This window comes from Monodelphis domestica, chromosome 1 (genome assembly GCF_027887165.1).
Source record: "Monodelphis domestica isolate mMonDom1 chromosome 1, mMonDom1.pri, whole genome shotgun sequence".
NCBI classification, from domain to species: Eukaryota; Metazoa; Chordata; class Mammalia; order Didelphimorphia; family Didelphidae; genus Monodelphis; species Monodelphis domestica.
The window spans coordinates 579,908,177-579,928,846 of NC_077227.1; the positions used below are offsets into that span (position 1 = coordinate 579,908,177).

A 20,670-nucleotide genomic window follows, 5' to 3' on the forward strand; every position below is an offset into this window, starting at 1 on the left:
TCCATATCTTTGACTTCATTTTACCAGGAGTCAAACACTGTCCCTGATGCATTCCTGGGGCATTAAAACACCATTTCCTTTTTCTTTTTCTGAGTTCCTTAATTGTGTCATTCTCGGAGATTTTGTCCATGACCTATGTTTCTTCTCCCTTAGAAATCTTATTCAATCCTATTGTTTCATCAACTATTTCAGTAATAAGCCCCATTTGCCCCATGCTTCTATTCCACCTCAAAAATTGCCTTTTAGATATTTCAAATGTGTCCCAGAGACATCTCCATCTCAACAAACCTCAAATTGAATTCATTATATTTCCTCCAAAACCCTTTCCTCTATCAATATCTCTATATCCACTGAGGGAAGGATATTCTCCTTCTAGTTAGTTTTTCTGGTTTGTAATCTTGGCATTTCACTGGACTCTTTACCACACCTCAAATATCCAGTCTCTTACTAAATATTGTCATTTCTGTTCCCATAAATTTCTTGTCTCTGACCTCTTTTCTCTATTCATGCAGCCACCACCTAGTGTAGTTCCTAATCATTTCTCACCTTGATTATTGCAACAACTTCTAAATTGTACCATTTACCTTATGCTTTGCCTCTATGCAGTCCATCTATAGACTGCTGCCAATGAGATTTCCATAAACAGAGTTCTGATCATGCCAATCTTCAATTCTGTGAAGTCCAAGAGCTTCCTATTGCTTCTTCCTGAATGTAATCAGTCAATAAGTTCCACAAATTCTGTTTTTGTAACAACTCTTTCATCCATTTAAGTCATTTTCCCATCAGTCATGTCCAATTCTTCATGCCCCTATTCGGGGTTTTCTTGGCAAAGGTCCTGGGATGGCTGGTCATTTCCTTCTCCAGCTCATTTTACAGATAAAGGAAGAAGAGTCTTCCTGACTCCATGTCTGGCACTCTTCCCACTGTTCCACCTAGCTATAGCCTTTCTAGTCCCATGGCTATTATCCTATTTAGGGACACATGGCTGGCATGGGCTACCTAGTAATATATAGCAGTGGCTCCTAATATGGTCCTACCTTCAGCCTCTTCTCCCTCTAAGCCTGCCTTCAGAATTATATCTACCACATTTGTCTGTTGTCCTGATTTGATCATGTGGCCTCTCTAATCAAAATGCTTCAACTTTCCCCTGAAATCCTCTGAAGAAAGTCCAAACTGCTTAGCCTGGCATTTAAGGTTCTCAATTTTTTTTTTATCTCCTTTGCTACTGATTACTCCAATTACTTATTCTACATTGAGCAAATTGGACTCCTCACCCTTCTTCATGTGTTTAAAACTTGTCCTGTCTTCCTCTTCTTCTCCCATTTCCCCTTATCTCTGGCCTGCTTCCTCCCTCCCTCCATCCCTGCATCCCTCCCTGTCTTCTTTTTGGAAATGATAAACATTTCTCAAAACTCCATGAACTCATTTGCAATCTGACCAGTAAAAAAATTATCTTTCTTTTCTTAAAGGAAGTTATCTGGCACAATGGATAGCTCATTATTCCTGGAGTCAGGAAGACCTGAGTTCAGATGTGACAAAGGCACTTAATACTTTGTGGTCCTGGGAACAGGTTCTAACCTCTATCTGTCTAAGTTTCTTCAACTATGAAATACAGAAGATAACAGCACCTACCTCACAGAGTTGTTGTGAGAATCAAATGTGAGGAAAAAAGATGATATTTGCTAAGTGCTTAGCATAATACCTGGCATATAGTAAGCACCATATAAATGCCAACTATGATTATTATTATTATTTATTGATGTTGTTCCTCTAGCCTTACATAACACTTGGACCTGTCTTAGCTCTTAATATACCCTAATCTGGACTATACTTATTTTAAATTTAATTGTATAACATCGTGTATTTGTATAGGTTTTATTTCACCCTGCTAAAATCTCATTTTGAATAAGGCAGGTGGTTTATCCTAATTAAGATGAAGAATCATATAATTGAAAAAAATATCTCGGTCATAAAGTCATGTATTTTCTACCTATTGCACTCACTGGTATTGCTCCTCTATGAAACTCAGTTTCCTCATCTGCTAGAGAATAATTCATATAGAATTATATCTACTTGACAAGGCTACAAAAGCTAAATAAAATAATGTATATAAAGGCTTTGTATGCTTCTAGTGCTTTTTTATGTATCTATGGTAAATTTTACTTCCAGAGAGAAACAGAGAAATAGATTATCACCTTTTCACTGATTCTTTCATTCCATACCTATTTATTAAGCACCTACAACAGTATATACATTTGTGAGCTAGACCCTGGGAAGAGTAGAAAAGTGTTAATTCTTGAGAAGCATCTACTTAAAATAATTGTAAGTAAATAGTTATCAGTTCATTCATTATCATGTGAGCTTTCAGTCTATTTCTTGATAACTTCCAAATTTAGCATGTCCCTTCAAAAGATGGCATGATAGTATGGAGACAGTAAGCTTATACAACAAAGGCCTACTTCTACATTGGGCATCACATAGTTAAAAAACTGGAAGGGATCTTGAAAAACATTTTGTCCTAAATCTTCATTTAATAGAGGAAGAAAATGAAGCCAGGAAAGTGTTTGTGACTTCTCCAGAATTATATAGCAAATTATAATTATAGAAAGTGTAGAAGCAAAGTCTGCTGGCTTCTGGTTCAGTGGAAACCTCATAGCTGCTTAGACACAAAACACATATGAACATAAAATGAATAGTGCATAAATGCATGTGTTTTTCATACCCATACCAAACCATTTCAGACAAAGGTCCAAAGACTAAAAGAGATAGCATGTTGTGATGACCACAATGATAAAATTTTATCAGTGAAGAACCATTATTCCTAATAGCTCAGCTAAAACAAAAGTTTAAGTTTTATATTGTGTTGGTTTTACTTTTGAAGGACAGATAGTAAATTCTAAATTTTGAGAAATTATTAAACATTAAGGACTAATATGTGGAAGGTAGCATGCTAGGAACCAGAGATACAAAAACAAAATGAAAGCCGTACATATTAGATCCTTAAGCCCCCCCCCATATATATGTACATATATATATATATATATATATATATATATATATATATACATACATACACACTTTGGTGATAAGTAGATATAAATAGAAGAGATAGAGATAGAGATTAGAGAGAAAGATAAAGATATAGGGATAAAGAGAGACAAAGAAGGAGAGAGAGAGATATAAGATAAGTGGGAGGAAGAAAGAAATTATAAGGGTTGAAATCATGAAAGACTTCCCATAAGAGGTGGCACATATGTGTATTTTTTTTAATACTTACCTTCTATCTTAGAATCAATACTACATGTTGGTTCCAAGGTAGAAGAGTGCTAAGGGCTAGGCAATGGGGCTTATGTGACTTGCCCAGGGTCACACAGCTGGGAAGTGTCTGAGGCCAGATTTGAACCTACAACAACCCATATCTAGGCTTGGCTCTCAATCCACTGAGCCACCCAGCTGATTCTTAAGTGAAGTGACGGATACTAAACAATCAATAAACAAATTTTTATTGAACATAGGGCTTTATGTCAAGTTATTGCTAGATGCTGGTTTGCCATTTTTCAGTTGGGTCCAACTTTTCTTGACTCCATGAATACAATACTGTCCATGAGATTTTCTTAGCAAAGACACTGGTGTGGTTTGCCATTTCTTTCCCCAGTGGATTGAGGCAAACAGAAGTTAAATGATTTGCCATGGGTTACACTACTGGTGAGTGTCTGAGGCCAGCTTTGACTCAGGTCCTTCTGACTGTAGACTTATCACTCTATCCGCTCACTCATCTAGCACCTTCAAATGTGAGTTATTCAATGACAAAAAATAATGGTATTTGACCTCAAGGAGCTTACATTCTATAGGGAGAGATACCACATGCAATATTTACATAGTCAATATATATTAAATATATTCAAAAGAAGTACAAATTAATTGAGGAAAGTGGGTTTAAATACTATAATCCAAGAAAATAAGGAATGATCTTGAGATTCTAAGAAACAAAGGTGAATAATGAATATATTCCAGATATTGGTTCAATATGTTCAGGGAATAGCAATTAAGACTGTTTGTTTAGAATATAAAATATGTGGAGGAGAGTTTAACAACATATAATAAGTAAGGGAAAGCTGGCTAGAATAAAACTATGGATTCCAATAAATTTCACGTGGAAAGGTATAATTTTATCCTGGAGCTAACAGGGAGCCAATGAAGGATAGTGACAAGTAGAATAACATAGCCAGACTCTCCTCAAGTGAGATCACTTTATGAGCTGTGAAAGCTATATATGGAAGACTGGAGAAAAAAGTCATGTTGTTTGTTGCAATAATCCAAGTGAAGAAGGGGAAAATCTGAACAAGCTGGTTCCTGAGTAATAGGAAGGAAGCAAATATGAAATGCAATGTGTATATGAAATTAACATGATGATACACAGTTGGTTGACTGGAGATGGGGAAGGGAGGAAAGGATAGAGAAGATTCTATGATACCTCTGGATGTGAACCAGAGTGACCAGAAACATTGTGGTGACCTCAAAAGAAACTCGGAAATCTGGATGATCAAGATAATGATATATAGCCATGATGCTATACTCAAATGGGGACACTAATCCATACATAAAGATCCTTGTAGGCTACATATTTATAGTTTTAAAATGTCATATTTTTATGCCTTATAGTCTTTTTATTTATTCTGTTAAATATTTCTCAATTGCATATTCATCTGCTATGAGCTAAGTACAGGAGGATTGTGAGCCAGAGTCCACAGAACTAGTCAGTGTATAGTTCATCCCATATTTCAGGAAAAAAATTATTAAAACCCCTCTCTATACAAGACACTTTGATGAATGGTAGTAAATTTGCGTGTGCATTGTTTGAAGGGTGTATAAATTAGGAAATAAGCTTGCCAGGGGTCATATCAGGAATGGAAGGAGAGGAGGTGAAGTCAATCTATTACTCACAATACTATAGAATCTCCAAGTTAGAGAGGAACTCAGATGTAATTTATTTAAACATTCCCTGAGCATAAATATCTTTTTAAAGAATTTAAATACAGTTTTTAATAATAATTAGAATTATATTGTTACTGAATACTAAGCACATGCTACATGCTCAAAACATGTTAGATTTCTTTTTTCCAAGACTATATAATATGTTTTTCCCAATTACATATAAAAACAATTTTTAATATCTTTTTTCTAAAATTTTCAGGTCTTAATTCTCTCTCTTACCTTCCCTTTCCACCTTCCCCCACACAGGAAGCAATTTGATCTATACATGTTATCATGCAAAACATTTCCATATTGGTTATGTTATGGAAAAAAAAAACTCAGACTAAAAAAGAAATGAAGAAAATAAAGTGAAGTATGATTTGATCTGTATACAGACTCCATAAGTTCTTTTTTAAAGAAGGATAGCATTTTTTCATCATGAGTGCTTTACAATTGATCATTGGCTTAAAATGACCAAGTCATTCTTGGTGGATCATTATGCAATATTGCTGATACTATGTATAATATTCTCTTGTTCTGCTCACATTGCTTTGAATCAGTTCACGTAAGTCTTTACTGGGTTTTTTTCCTGACATGATCCTGCTCATCATTTCTTATAACACAATAGATTCCCATCACAACCATATACTACAACTTGTTGATCCATTCCCAAATTACTGAGTATCTCCTCAATTTCCAGTTTCCATGACAAAAACAAAAATCTGCTATAATATTTTTGTTTATACAAATAAATATTTTCCCTTTAAAAATTTTCTTTGGGATATAGAACTATTAGTTGTGTTTCTATATCAGAGTATGCCCAATTTTATAGCTATTTAGCAATACAGTGATCCCTTACCAATCATGAGAGTTACATTTCAGACCATTGCTTTATAGTTCAATTTTAGACCAGGTACTGCTAGGCCCCTATTATTCACTTTTTTTTTCATTAGTTTGCTTGATATTCTTGATTTTTTGTTCTTCCTAATTAACTTTACTATTTTTTTTAAATTTGGTAAAAATTTTTGATAGTTTGATAGGTATGGCACTAAATAAGTAAATTACTTTGGGTAGGATAGTCACTTTTATTATATTAATTAGCTCATCCCACCCATGAGCAATTAATGCTTTTTTCCCCAATTATTTAGATCTAGTTTTAATTGTGTGGAAAGTGTTTTGTAGTTGTATTCATATAATTACTGGGTTTGTCTTGGAAAATACATTCCTAAATATTTTATATTGTCTAGGGTAATTTTAAATGGAATTTCTCTTTCTAACTCTTGCTGCTGAGTTGTGTTGAAAATATATAGAAATGCTGATGATTTATGTGGGTTTATTTTGTAACCTGCAATTTTGCTGAAGTTGTTGATTATTTCCACTAGCTTTTTAGTTGATTCTCTAAGTAAACCATCATATCATCTGCAAAGAGTGATAGTTTAGTCTCCTCATTGCCTACTTTAGTCCTTTCAATTTCTTTTTCTTCTCTAACTCCTGCCTCTAGCATTTCTAATACAATGTTAAATAATAGAGGTGATAATGGGCATCCTTATTTCACTCCTGATCTTATTGAGAAAGCTTCTAATGTGCCCCCATTTCAGATGATGCTTGCTGATGGTTTTAAATATATATTCTTTGTTATTTTTAGGCTCATCTATTCCTATACTTTCTAGTGTTTTCAATAGGAATGAATGTTGTATTTTGGAAAAGGTTTTTTCTGCATCTCTTGAGATAATCACATGATTTCTGTTGGTTTGGTTGTTGATATGGTCAATTATGTAGGTGATTTTCCTAATATTAAATCATCTTTGCATTTGTGAACTTCAAAACTACTTTCTTTCTGCAACTGTTCATTCTCTGGATTTAGGAGTTAGCAAGCTACTTCCTTGAAGATGTTTCTCAAACAAAAAAACCTTTTCAAAATCTTGGATTTTTATTAAAATACACATTCCTGGTATAAATCTAACCTGATCATAGTGAATAACCCTCATTATAACTTGCTGGAGTCTTTTTGCTAGTATTCTATTTAAGATTTTTGCATCGAACAATGAATTTGGTCTGCCTGGCTTTGGAATCAGTACTATATTTGTGTCTCAAAAGGAATATTGTAAAACTCCTTTTTTGCTTATTTTGTCTAATAATTTGTATAGTATTGGGATTAGCTGTTCTTTAAATGTTTGATAGAATTCACTTGTGAATCCATCTGGCCTTGAGGATTTTTTTCTTAGGGACTTCTTTGATGGCTTGTTTGATTCTATTTCTGAGATGGGATTGTTTAAGAATTCAATTTACTCTTTTATTAATCTGGGCAATTTATATTATGTAAATGAATATATTTTCCCCTGCAAGAATATATTCAGTTTTGTGGGGTAGTTGATTCTTACTTAGCTGTAGACCCATTTCCCTTGCTTTCAGGAATATCATATTCCATGCCTTCTGGTTCTTCAGTGTGGATGCAGCTAGGTACTGTGTTTCCATGATATCTGAATGACTTCTTAGCAGCTTGCAATATATTTTCTTTAGTCTGGTAGTTCTTGGCTATTACATTCCCAGACACTGTCAATTGGGAATTAAATGCAGGAGGTGATCTGTGGATTCTTTCAATCTCCACTTTTCTCTTTTGTTCAAGCATGTCTGGACAGTTTTTTTGGATAGTTTCCTGCGGAATGATGTCCAGCCTTTTTCTTTTGTCATGATCTTCTAGTAGTTCAAAAATTCTTAAATTATCCTGCATCTGTTTTCAATGTGTGTAATTTTGTCAATGAGGTGTTTCATATTTTCCTCAATATTTTTATTCTTTTGATTTTGTTTTATAGACTCTTTCTACCTTGTGAAGTCATTTGCTTCTAGTTTGGGGATTCTAATTTTTAAAGACTGAATTTCATCCCAGCTTTTTGGTCATCCTCCTTCTGGGCTGATTTTTTTTTTGTAGGTCATCTTTCACCTTCTTTGCCTTATTTTCAAGCTGATCAATTCTGACTTTCAAGACACTATTTTCTTGTTTTATTTCTTGTGCCTCTGTTTCCAGATGACTTATTTTGCTTTTTAAGGATTTTTTTCCCAATTGTCTTCAGCCTCTCTTGTTTTTTGAATTATGGTTTGAGTTCTTCCAAAGCCCATGTCCAATTCACTGGAATTTCTGTGGTTTTGCATGGCGTTCCTTGGTTTTCCTTTGTTCCATTTGCTCTTTGTTCATTATCTGGAAAAAAGCTGTTGATTGTAATTTCTTTTTTCTTTTTCTGTTGTTTACTCATAGTTTTTCCTTCTTTCCCCCCTGATATTGGCTTTAATTGTGTACTTCTGTTTCTTTGCTGGATCTGTGGGTTTGAGCTATTCTGTCCTGAGGGGGCTTCTTCTCTCCTCTGCTGATTGACTAGATTAGGTTGATAGAATATTAATGATTCCTGAGGTCAGGTCTTCCCCAGCTGTGTGAATTTTAGATTTACTCCACCCTGCTTAGTCTTTAGAATTCTAGTAACCAGGAATGTATACAACCCCACTTAAGGATTAAGTGTGGGAGAGGAAGGTCTATGATCCACATGTGCAAGCAAGATGACAAATCAGAAACAACTGACTGGATCCCTAGGCTGTCCAAAGCCAAGTTTAAGCCACCAGTGTTACATGTAAGACACGGGAATTGACATAAAAAACTGCCTTTATATTTCATGTCACTTTCTGTGAGATAGACTTTGGCGGTGGAACTTGACTTGGAGGAGCTCCATAATGAGACCTGAGCCTACTTCACTTAGACGACCACGTGGTGAGTTTTAAGGGTGATTCCCCTTTTCCTTGGCCCTTTCTGGAGGCACTAGCCTGCAAGGAAGCCCCTCATCTTGGAGTAGGCCTCATGGCTGGAAGCCAAGCTAGATTTAATCTTCTGGGAAGGCCCCTTGGCTGAGGCCTCTGAACTCCCCCTGGCTCAGATCAGGCCAGAACAGATTTTCTTCCCTTTCTCTCTCTCTCCCTCATTCTTAATTTCTTCCTTCTATTGCAAATAAACCACGATAAAATTCCATTCTGATTTGAGTATTTCATTGGGATTTAGAATTTAATCCCTGGCCACCAACTAGTATATATATATATATATATATTTATATATATATATATACTATTTATATACAAATATACTATATATATTTATATATATATTTATTTTATTATATTATATATATATATAATATTATATTATATATTAATATATATTTATAAAGTCTCAACTGTAAAATTTACCCTTAACAGCTGGCAGCAGAAGCTGAAGGTGTAGGTAAAGGTGTGGAGGCTGAAGGGGGCTGTGTTTCTCTCCCTGTTAAAAGGTATTCCATAGTGGTTGCAGCCTTCTCCTGGGGAGCTTAGTTAGCAAGGCTCTCAGAGCATTCAGTGGGCAAGAGGTATTGGAGATTGAGTTTCCCTGTCCTCTGAAGTCTTTTTATCTGCCCTATTGATAAGATTAAGCCAGGGTGGAGCTTATTTGCAGACATGGATATGCCCTGAGACCAAAACCTTGAGAAGGTGTGTGGGGGACAAGATGGAGAGTTTTGGCTGTGGCTAGACTGCCCTCTCCTTCCTTTTGCTCCAGCTGGCTCCCTGACAACTGTAGTCAGCACCCTGAGCCTGGCACAGCTGTGCCAGCAAAGCACTGCCTATAGGCTAGAGCCCTCACTCTGAGATTCCAGAAAATGCCAGAGAGTTATAGGGTTCTGGGATCTACCTTCTTCTTTTACCTTAAACCTGAGAATTCAAGAATTCAGGCTTTTTTGTGTACCTTTTAAGCTGAATCTAGCAGGAGCATCACCTAACTCTTACCTGTTGTTAGATTTTGGTTTTTTGTCCCCTCAAAGGACTTTGTTTTTGATTGGTGTGGAAGGGTTTTCATATAGTTCTGGACTTTTGCTGAGTCTAAGCAGCCATCTTGACTCCTCCCCTACTAGTGTTTTTAATAAGAATGGGTATTATAGTTTGTCAAAAGCATTTTCTGCATCAATTGAGATAATCATATAGTTTCTAATAATTTTGTTATTGACATGGTCAATTATCTTGAAAATTTTCCTAAAATTGAACCAGTCCTGCATTTCTGATCTCAATTCTATCTTGTCACGAAGGGGATAACTCTTGTGATACATAGCTATAGTCTCATTGCTAGTATTTTATTTAAGATTTTTAGATCAATATTCATTAGGAAAATGGGGCTATAGTTTTCTTTCCTTGTTTTTTCACTTTCTGGTTAAGGTATTAGCATCATATTTGTGTCATCAAAGTAATTTTGTAGGATTCCTTTGCCAAAATTTTCAAATACTTTAGATAGTATTGGGATAAATTTTCTTTAAGTTTTGGTAAAATTCACATGAGAATCATTTAACAATGGGAATTTTTATTTAGGGAGTTCATTCAGAGATCTTTCGATTCAATTTTTTCCTCTGCAGTAGGATCATTTAAGTATTATATTACCTCTTCTCTTAAGCTAGAAAATTTATATTTTAAAAAATGTTTATCCTTTTACTAAGATTTTCAGCTTGTTGACATATACTTGGGTAAAATAGTTTTTAATGACTTAAATTTTCTCTTTATTTAGTAGTGAATTAACTCTTTATTTTTGATAGTTTGATTTTTCTTATTTTTTAAATCAAATTAAATATATTTTATTGAAGAGTTTTCTTAAAAAGAACTCAGTCTTATTTTTAGTTCAATGCTTTTATTACTTTCAATTTTATTTTTTCATTTAATTTTCAGGATTTTCAATTTGATATTTAATTGTGGATTTTTAATTTTTTCTAGTTTTTTTAAGTTACATATCTAGCTCATCAGTCTGCTCTCTTTCTATTTTATGAATGTAATCATTTAGAGATATAATTTTTCCTGTAAACATAGCATTGACTGCATCCTATAAAGCTTGGTGTATTGTCTCCGTGTTGATATTCTCTTTAATGAAATTAGTGACTGATTCTATGATTTATTCTTTGTCTGACTCATTCTTTAGAATTATATTACTTACTTTCCAATTAATTTTAATTATTTTTCCATAACTTTTTATTGAATATAATTTTATTTCATTATTATCTGATTAAGATAAATCTGATATTTTTTTTCTTTTCTGCATTTGGTTGTAAGGTTTTATACAATCTTACATAGTCGATATTTGTGTTGGTGTCATGACTTGCTGAAAAGGCTATCATTTTCTATTCCAATTTTATTTTCTCCAGAAGTCTATGATACCTTACTTTTAAAAATTCAATTCACCTCATTAACTTCTTTATTCATTATTACTTGGGAAAGTTGAAGTCTCCTACTAATATAATTTTATTGTCACTTTATTGTTCTTTAAGTTTTCCTTAAAAATATGGATAATACATCATTTGGTGTGTATAGGTTTAGAATGGACAGTATTTTATTGCCTTTGCTACTTTTTACCAAGCTATACATTCCTTCCTTATCTCTATTAATTAGATATATGTTTGCTTTGGATTTGTATGAAATCATAATTGACACTCTTGCTTTTTTTTTTTACTTTAGCTGAAGCATAATAGATTCTGCTCTGCCCCCTGACCTTCACTCTGCATGTGTCTTCCTGCTTTAAATGTATTTCTTGTAGGCAGCAAATTGTAGGATTCTGGTTTTTGACACATTCTGCTATCTACTTCCCATTTTATGGGTGAGTTCATCCCATTCACATTTATAGATATGATAATTAAATGCTTCTTTTCCTTCATTCCATTTTTAACCTGCTTATTCCTCTCTTTTACTTTTGAGAGCCATCTCCCCAAATCCATCTTCCCTTCTGTCAGTCCTCTGCCTCCTTCTCTATCCTTTTGAAAAAATTTTCATTACACATTTAGTATCCATCAATACTACCAAAAAATATTTAAATGAATAAATGTTCAAAAACATGTGGAAAGCCATAAACTCCACATTATTTATAATTTATTAAAAATATATCAATTACATATATATATATATATATGCTATCATAGATACTCTGCTTTTGAGTTCCCTTTGGATTTGTTTTAATTTGATGTTTTTTTCTCTCAACTTTGTCACTGTTATTTTTAAATGTAATTCTAGTGTGTTATTTTTTATTCTCTTTTCTTTTTCCATCTTCATATTTTCCATTATTTTCTTCATAATTCTAATATTTATAATTTCTGATAACATAATACAATTGATTATATTCAAATATCACAATCTATTCATCCAATTCTCCCAGTCACTGAATTTGTGTTATTTCCAGTTATTTTGTCATTACAAAATGAATATTTTCATAGAAAAATAACTTTTTGCCCTCATTTCTAGTAAAGTTCTTAATGTATATTTCTATCTTGTTTTTTAAAAACAATTCATAACTGCTTGAGCAATGTAATATTAAGCCTGTTTCCTACATTCCTCTCTCTTATTTGATTTATAATATACTTTTTGAGCTCTTCTATTGCTTGAGACCAGTTCTAATTTTATCTGGGGTTTTGCATGTAGTTGCTTTGTTATAATTGTTTTTCAAGTTAGTGCCTTGATCTTCCCTATCATTATACTAGTTTACTATGTCAGGTTTCTTTTTTTTTATGTTTACTCATTTTTCTAGCCTTTTCTTTTTATCTTTATATTAAATTTGGGCTCTATTCCAAAGTTGGAGTGGATACTCTCTTATATTTCAGTTTTTCTTGTTGCTATTCTCAGAGCTAGTTCTACATGTATAAAAATTTCATTCTTCCTAGGTTTTATGATCAGAAGAAAGATATGGTCAGTCCTCTCTTGGTTGTGCTTTTGTCTTCAAGTGATCACAAGCACTTCTTTCCTCCTTGGAAAGGTAACCTAGAATTGTTTATGGACATTGCAACAGAATTTTATGCCAAGTGCCAGCCAAAATTTCCTACAATCTAGTTTTCCAACCCCATTACTGTACACGACTTGAGAACTCTGGAAGTTGAGAACTCCTTTTGCTGATTTGGTCACCATAAGGCCTGCTATTGGCTTGTACCACCAGGTTTGGCCTGCTGTGGGCTGCCTTGTACCAGAGATTGGGACCTCACTACTGGCTAGAGCTAAGTATCAAGATATCAAGGGTTGTGTGTGGAAGGGTGTCTTGCCTCTAACTTATGGAGGGAATAGGAGTGGACCTCATTGTAGTATACCCTAATCTGTGTTCCCTTCTCACCCCATTGAAATAGACCTTTCTAACCAACATTCTAAGTTGTCTGAGCTGGAAAATTGCCTTACCCCATTTTTCTGTTGGTTCTGTCACTCCAGAATTCATAATTAAATGTTATTTTAACATAGTTTGAAGAGGAGTTTGGAAGAGTTTGTAGATGCTTTACCTCTCTTCCATCATCCTGACTCTGTCTTTCCAGGATTAATTTTTTTCATTTTAATTTTTTAAATATTTTTCCATGCTTTCATGATTATTTTCTTTCCTTCCCCTCTTTCCTCCCCTCTCCCAGAGCCAACAAGCAATTCCACTAGATTGTACAAATGTTATCACTTGAAACCTATTTCCATATTATTCATTTTCCATATAGTGATTTTTAAAGCCTAAACCCCAAATCATACCCATATATACATGTGATAAGTTATGTCATATGTTTTGCTTTTGAATTTCTACTCCCATAGTTCTTTCTCTCATTGTGGTTAACATTTTTTCCTATAAGTTCTTCAGGAGTACCCTGGCTTGTTGCATTGCTACTAGTAGCAAAGTCTATTACATTGGATTGTTCCACAATGTTTCACTTTCTGGATACAATGTTCTCCTGGTTCTTCTCATTTCGCTCTGCATCAGTTCATTGAGGTTCTCCCAGTTCATATAGAAGTCCTCCAGATCGCCAATCCTTATACCACTATAGTATTCTATCACCATCATATACCACAATTTGTTCAGCCATTCCTCAATTGAGGGACACCTCCTCATTTTCCAATTTTTTTTTGCCACTACAAAAAGTACTGCTATGAATATTTTTGTACAAGAATTTTTTTTTCCTTATCATCTCTCTGGGGTACAAATTTAGTAGTGGTATTGCTGGATCAAAGGGTATGCATTCTTCTAAAGCCCTTCGTGCATAATTACATATTGGCTGTATTAATTTTCAACTCTATTAGCAATGCATTCGTGGCCCAATTTTGCCATAATCACTCCAACATTAATTATTTTCCTTTACTGTCATATTGACCAAACTGCTAGGTGTGAGGTGGTACCTCAGATTTGTTTTGATCAGGATTATCTTTTTTATATATCCCTTGAAAATTGAAAATCAAGGCTCTCCTTGAATACCTCTACTGAAAGGTAACCTGCTATTTTATGAGATAGCTCACTATATTTTTGGAAATCTCTGCTTTGGAAAGTACTCTTCCATGCCTATATACACCTTTGTTGTTGTTCATTCGTTACAGTGGTGTCTTTATGGCCCCATTTTGGATTTGCTTGGCAAAAGATACTGGAGTAGTTTAAGGTTTCCTTCCCTAATTCATCTAAAGATGTGGAAACTGAGGCAAACAAGGACTTGCCTGGGATAACAGATAATAAGTGTCTGAAGCAGAGTTTGAACTCAAGTTTTCCTGAATTCAGTCTTGACACTTTACCCATTATACTACCTATCTGGTCCCATTTTAAGAAAATTCTAAGTTTTAGAAAATCCCCCTAACTTACATTTAGTTCAAATAAACTTTTCTGCAATTTCTATCCTTTATTCTTTGTTCTTTTCTGTAAAAACAAGTAGGACAAATTCTCTTCCATATGAAAAGTTTTTAAAATCATGCTACCCCCTTTTCCCAAATGAAAAGCTTTTCTGCATTCAAAATCCACAGTATGGTAAAATTTCATGTTACTCAAACTCAAGGCATACATTTCAATATACGTAATTGACAACCAAAAAATATAAAGGCAGAAAAATACATAAAATAAAAATTTAATTACATGCTAAATCTTTGCCATTTTCCCAAGTAAAGTCTAACAGCAATTCACTCATTCATACTCATTCTTGCTCTGAGAAGCATTAGTGTGAGTTATTACATTGTTTTGCACCAAACATTAGCTTCTGCATCAGTCTTTGTCTCTCACTCACAACATCTGCATCAAGCACCTACATTCAGGCACTATGCTAAGTGCAAGTGATACAAAGAAAAGCCAAAAAAAGAAAAAAGAAAAAAGAAAACAAGAAAAAGATTCTGGGTCAAGTAACTTATAGTATGATAGGGGAGAAAATATGGAAACATCTAAGTACAAACAAGATATATCAGAGATGATAAATAGAGAGAAGGCACTAGTATTAAACTAATTTCAGAAAGGCTTCTTGCAGAAGGAAGGATTCTAGGTGAAACTTGAAGGAAGTCAGGAAAGCTAGGAAGCAAGGATGAGAGAAAGAATTCCAGTTATGGGGAACAGAACATGAAAATGCCAAGTGTTGGGGGATTAAATATCTAATGGGAGAAAAGGCAAGAAATCACTGGGTCATAAAGTTATTGGAGGAGGGAAGGATTATGAACTGAGTTTGAGGATTAAAGTATAAGAATATTGGAAAGGTAAGAAGGGATGGGGCTACCGAGGAGCTTTAAAAAAACAAACAGATTTCATATTTGATCCTGGAGGAAATAGGGAGCAACTAAAATTGATTAAATACATGGGTGACATGGTCAAACTTGGACTTTAGAAGGATCTCTTTGAAGATTAAGTAAAGATTTAAAGAGATATTTGAGGCATGGGGGAAATGGTAAAATGACAAAATAAGAAAACCTACTATTAACTGCAAAAAGAATATTATTTCAAGAAAGGACAGGATATTAAAAATGTCAGAAACTAGTATTCTAAAGTTTAAAAGGCAGTAGATTTGAGATGAAAAAATGGAAAAGAAATAGGAAAGTTAATAGAACACAATAACTTAGGAGGTATAAGTAGAGGAGTGCAAGAGTAAGTAAAGATGTCATTTGTAGAAGAGAGAATCATCTTTTTTGTCATAGACTGGTAGGAAAGATGACAAGATAAGTATAAAGACAGAAATAAGTCAAGATAAAGATGAAAGCATAGGAGTAGAGACAACCTTAATCTTTTAAATGAAATAGGATCTTCCAAGGAGAATGTAGTGAGAAACAAAAAATAGTTAAAAGGAACATTTGGCTAAAAACAGAGGAGATATTTTCTTCTTTCCATTTCTTTATACTAGCTATACCACCTACCTGAAATGATCTTTTACACCTCCATTGCTTAGTTCCCCTAGCTTCCTTCTAGTCTCAATTCAAATGTCACCTTTTTCAGAAGGATTATTCTGATCCTCTCAGGTATTTGTCTTTTCCCTTCTAAGATTAATTTTATTTATTCTGTACACATTTGTTTACAGTTAGCAAAGTGGATAAAGTGCCATGCCTGGAGAAGACTCATCTTCCTGAGATCAAATCTGTCCTTAGACACTTCTGTATATATATATATATCACCCAAGGATGGGGGGACCCTTGATCCTGTTTGCCTCCATTTCTTCATCTGTAAAAAAAGCTGGAGGAGATAGCAAACATTATAGTATCTTTGCCAAGAAAACCCCAGATATGGTCACAAAGGGTTGGATGCATCTGAAATAACTAAACATCTGTTTATGTACCTATCATGACCCTCCCACAAGGAAATCTCTTTTAAGAAAGAAATTCACAACAATTAGAACTTTTCCAAAGTGGGATTAGATGCCTTGGGCAATCTTCAGTAGGGGAAAAGGGAAGTCATAGGGAATAGGCACCTATTATGTACCAGGCACTGTTCTAAGAACTTTACAAATATATGTGATCTCACAACTCTGAGCAGTAGATGCTGTTATCATCCCCCTTTTGAAGGAACTTAAGTGACTTCCCCCGGGTTGCACAGCTTATAAGTATTTAAGGCTTTATTTGATCTCTTCTTGACTCTAGGACCTGTGCTCTATCTACTATGCCACTTAGTTGCCTGCAAAGGGACCTAATGACCACTTGATGAGCATTTAAAAGGGATTCCTACTATAAGTATAGGTGGGACCAGATAATTATAAGAGTTCTTTTCATTCTCCTTTGCAAAATTCACAAATATATTATTGAGTATCTATTATTTGCAAGGACATGGGTATGGATATAGATAGGTATATATAGGATATAGATATAGATATAGAACAATGATCAAATTTAGTAGCAATAAAGAGTTCAAAGAATCATTATCCCAAAGAGTCATTATTATAAATCAGAAAGACTCTGTTGACTGAAATTCCTCTGCTTTGTGAAACTCATTAATTTCCCAGGGGTCAAGAGTAACTGCCAGGCAAAGCCCACCATTTTCATTTTTCACTGAGCATGCCCCAATTCCACACCTTCAGAATCAAGTGACAGTGGAAAAAGTGCTGGAGAGGTCATTGGGAAGACCCAAGTTCAGATCATGCTTTCCACACTCATTAGCTGTGTGACCCAGGGAAAGAGTCTGTTAAATTCTGCCTGTCTCAGTGCACACACATCTAAAATGACGATAATAAAGATACTATGGTCTAAAGTTGTTCTGAGGATAAATGAGATGATATTTATAAAGTTCTTGGCAAACTTTAAAGCTGAGTCTTCATTAATATAAATGTATCCTGGAGCAGATGGATCTATAAGAATTTGTAAAGACACTGGCAGGTAATCTCAGTGAGAGCAAAGACCTTGATTGAAAGACCTTAACTCACATAGCTCCACCTGGAGAGGAGAGTCTATTTCCTCTGAGAGCCAGCATTTACCCTCTCTCATGGATTTCTCTTGTTCCTAGTGGCCGCCACCATCGAATAGATTAAAATTCAATCGTTCGAAGATGTACAAATTTCATACGATCTTTCATGAACGTATTGACATGTTGATCTCAGGACAGACTTTTGTGGGTCGTTTACTGGTAAGTAGATTCTATTTATTACTTGCTTACGGAGAGAATACTCAATGTTAAGATAATCAAAGTAATTATGGTCAGGTTTCCATAGCTAACAAGTATCCAATCCAATCCAATGACACCAGAGGTGTCAAACTGCTAACCTGCCAGATCAATTTTTAACAAAGCCTTTTCGACCTCTATGCTCTTTACTATCTCTTCATTGTTTCAGTGTCATAGTATCTGATTTCAAAAGAGGGTTTTTAGGTGCAATGAAGGAAGATAGTGGAATAGAATGAGACATTACTTCACTCTCCAAGTCCCCCAACAAATAATCCAAAATAATGATTCAGAATCAAGTAAAAAATGGCAGAAATAGTTAGGAATCATCATGTGTTGTGGGAAATATGGAAATGTTTTATGTGAAAATACTGATATAGCCTCCATTGGACTATTATTGCTTCACAGGGTTGGGGGCAGGGAAAGAAGAGAATCTGAATCACAAAATGTTAGAAAACAATTATCAAAAACTCTTTCAACTTAAATTAAGTTTAAAAATAAAGAAATAAAGAAATTATAGTTTAAGAAAAAAAGAAGAAAACATGTGTGAAACAATACAGCCAAAGAAAACCTGAGAGGAAGGTTTGTGACCTCCTTGGAGGTAGTCTTACATGATTGAATTATAAATAGCCATGGGCAAATATAGGATTCAACAAACAACAAACCCAGTAAGCAGCTGTGCAGGAGGCAGCCTCAGCTCTGGATATTTGTACCCACTCACTGTGCAGGAGTTACACAGCTAACCAAGAGAAGGTTTTGGGGCCCCAGGCATGCTAACCAACCTCTTCATCCCAAGATGTGGGAGACAAAGAGCACTCACACCTGTGTGAGTGCAGTTGGTGAGATGTCAGAGCCCTGCTGGTTATGGTCACTTCTAAGAGTGTAGAGTCCCTATTTGTGGGTTCAGAGAGAGGTGAGCTAATGCTTGTAGACATCTGGGAATTGTCGGGGAGAGAGGGGGCAAAGCATTTTTTTGCATTGGCAGTACTGCTAAGAGCCCTGGTTAGGGCACTTGAGGTCACTCATAGATTGAGGTGTGAACTGGACAGAGCAGGGACCACTCCTGACTGTGCATAATAGAAATTGGAAGAACCCAGTAGTGCTCAGGAATAAACATTTGTTAATATGACTTTTAAAAAGAAAGGAAAAAAACAAATCAGTAGTGTTAAAAATGAAAACAGCGAATATACCACCAATGAAGATATGATCAAAGCAATTATTAGGAATAATTTTCTACAATTATGTGCCAAAAATTAACAATATAAGTGAAATGGAAAAATACCTACAGAAATATAAATTGCCTTGACTATCAGAGGAGAAAATGAAATATCTAAATAAGCATATTTCAGAATAAGAAATGGACTAGGCCATAAAGGATCTCAGTTATGAAAGAAAGCATCAGGACTAGATGTTACAAGTGAATTCTACCAAACATTTAAACATCAACTAATATTACATAAATTGTTTAAAATAACAGGTAAAAAAAGAGTCCTACCAATCTGCTTTTATGAAGCAAATATGTTGATGACACCTTAAACTAAAAGAGCAAAAATGGAAAAAAATAGTCTAATTTTATTAATGAATATAAATGCAAAAATCCTAAAAAACCAGGAGACTACAATATATCATAAAGAACTATACATTATGAGCAAGCAGAATTTAAATGAAGAATGCAGGTGTGGTTTAATTAAAGGAAAACTGTCAACATAATTGATTATATCAATAACAAGTTACCAAATTCATTCATATGATTATATTGATAGATACGGAAAAAAACTTTTGCCAAAAAAATATACTTATTCCTATTAAAAACACTGGAAAATCTGGATATAAGTGGATTTTTTTTTCTTAAATGATGCATAGCATATAAAACCATCAGCAATTTTTACATAAAATGGGGGGAAAGCTCAAAGCCTTCCCATAAGATTAGGAGTGAAACAAGGATAACCATTATAACTAATATTATTTAGTATTATATTAGAAATGCTAGCAATAGAAAGAAAAAAAATATACTGAATGAATAAGAATTGTCAAAGAGGTACTAAAACTATATCTTTTTGAAAATTATATGATAGTATCTGTGGAAAATTCAGAGATTCAACTAAAAAACTAATTGAAACTATTAGTAATTTTGGCAAAGTAACAAGATATAAAATAAACCCACATAAATAATCAGCATTTCTATATATTACTAGCAAAATCCTGCAAAAGAGAAATAAACATTCTCTGATGATCAGTCATTTTTCTAATCTACCAAAACTTTGGATAAACTGAAAATTAGCTGGAAGCACAATAAGCAGGACTGGTGGAGCTATAACTATGGTTGGGCAGAATAGAGGCTCTAAAGGTTGGTATGGGCAATAGCACCAGGGATCAGACCCTAACATTATATATATCAAGGTGGCCTGCAAAAGTAATGAAAGAAAAGGGCACAAGGGCATGTTGGTTTCTACTGTCCAAAAGACCCTTATCTAAATATAAGTAGTAAATATCCTGGAGATTAGACAAATCAATGAGCATCAGTACAAGTAGCTATCAAAAAAAGATTGAGCAAGATAAAACTCAAAACTGAGAAAATCACTAGGTACACAGACAGCCAACTTGTCACTAAGTGTTTGAATGAATGAATTAACAACTGGAAAGAAAATGTCTGGAAAACTAGTAAAAATAAGAATATTGTCCACAAAGACCAAATTCACTAAGCTGAATAATATATCTTGGAACATGAATGTTGATTAGAAATATGTTCCTGTTTGTTCAAAAGTTAAAGGCAATGCTAAGGTTTACAGATTAGCCAGAGAAGCAGCTAAAAAGAAGTGAGAAGACTC

At 34.3% G+C, this 20,670-nt stretch overlaps 1 protein-coding gene across 4 annotated transcripts in view; it reads left to right on the top strand.

Moving 5' to 3' along the window:
• The window catches only part of KCNU1 (potassium calcium-activated channel subfamily U member 1), a 314,287-nt gene that overhangs the window by 936 nt on the left and 292,681 nt on the right, over positions 1-20,670 (top strand). For 3 of the 4 annotated variants that reach the window (XM_056813504.1, XM_056813506.1, XM_007476336.3), the window contains exon 2: positions 17,690-17,809. In XM_056813504.1, coding sequence (XP_056669482.1) covers positions 17,690-17,809 — 120 coding nt within the window. Of the gene's footprint in view, positions 1-11,478; positions 11,618-12,671; positions 12,764-17,689; positions 17,810-20,670 lie in introns of all 4 variants that reach the window. The other variant, XM_056813505.1, reaches the window with a different exon arrangement.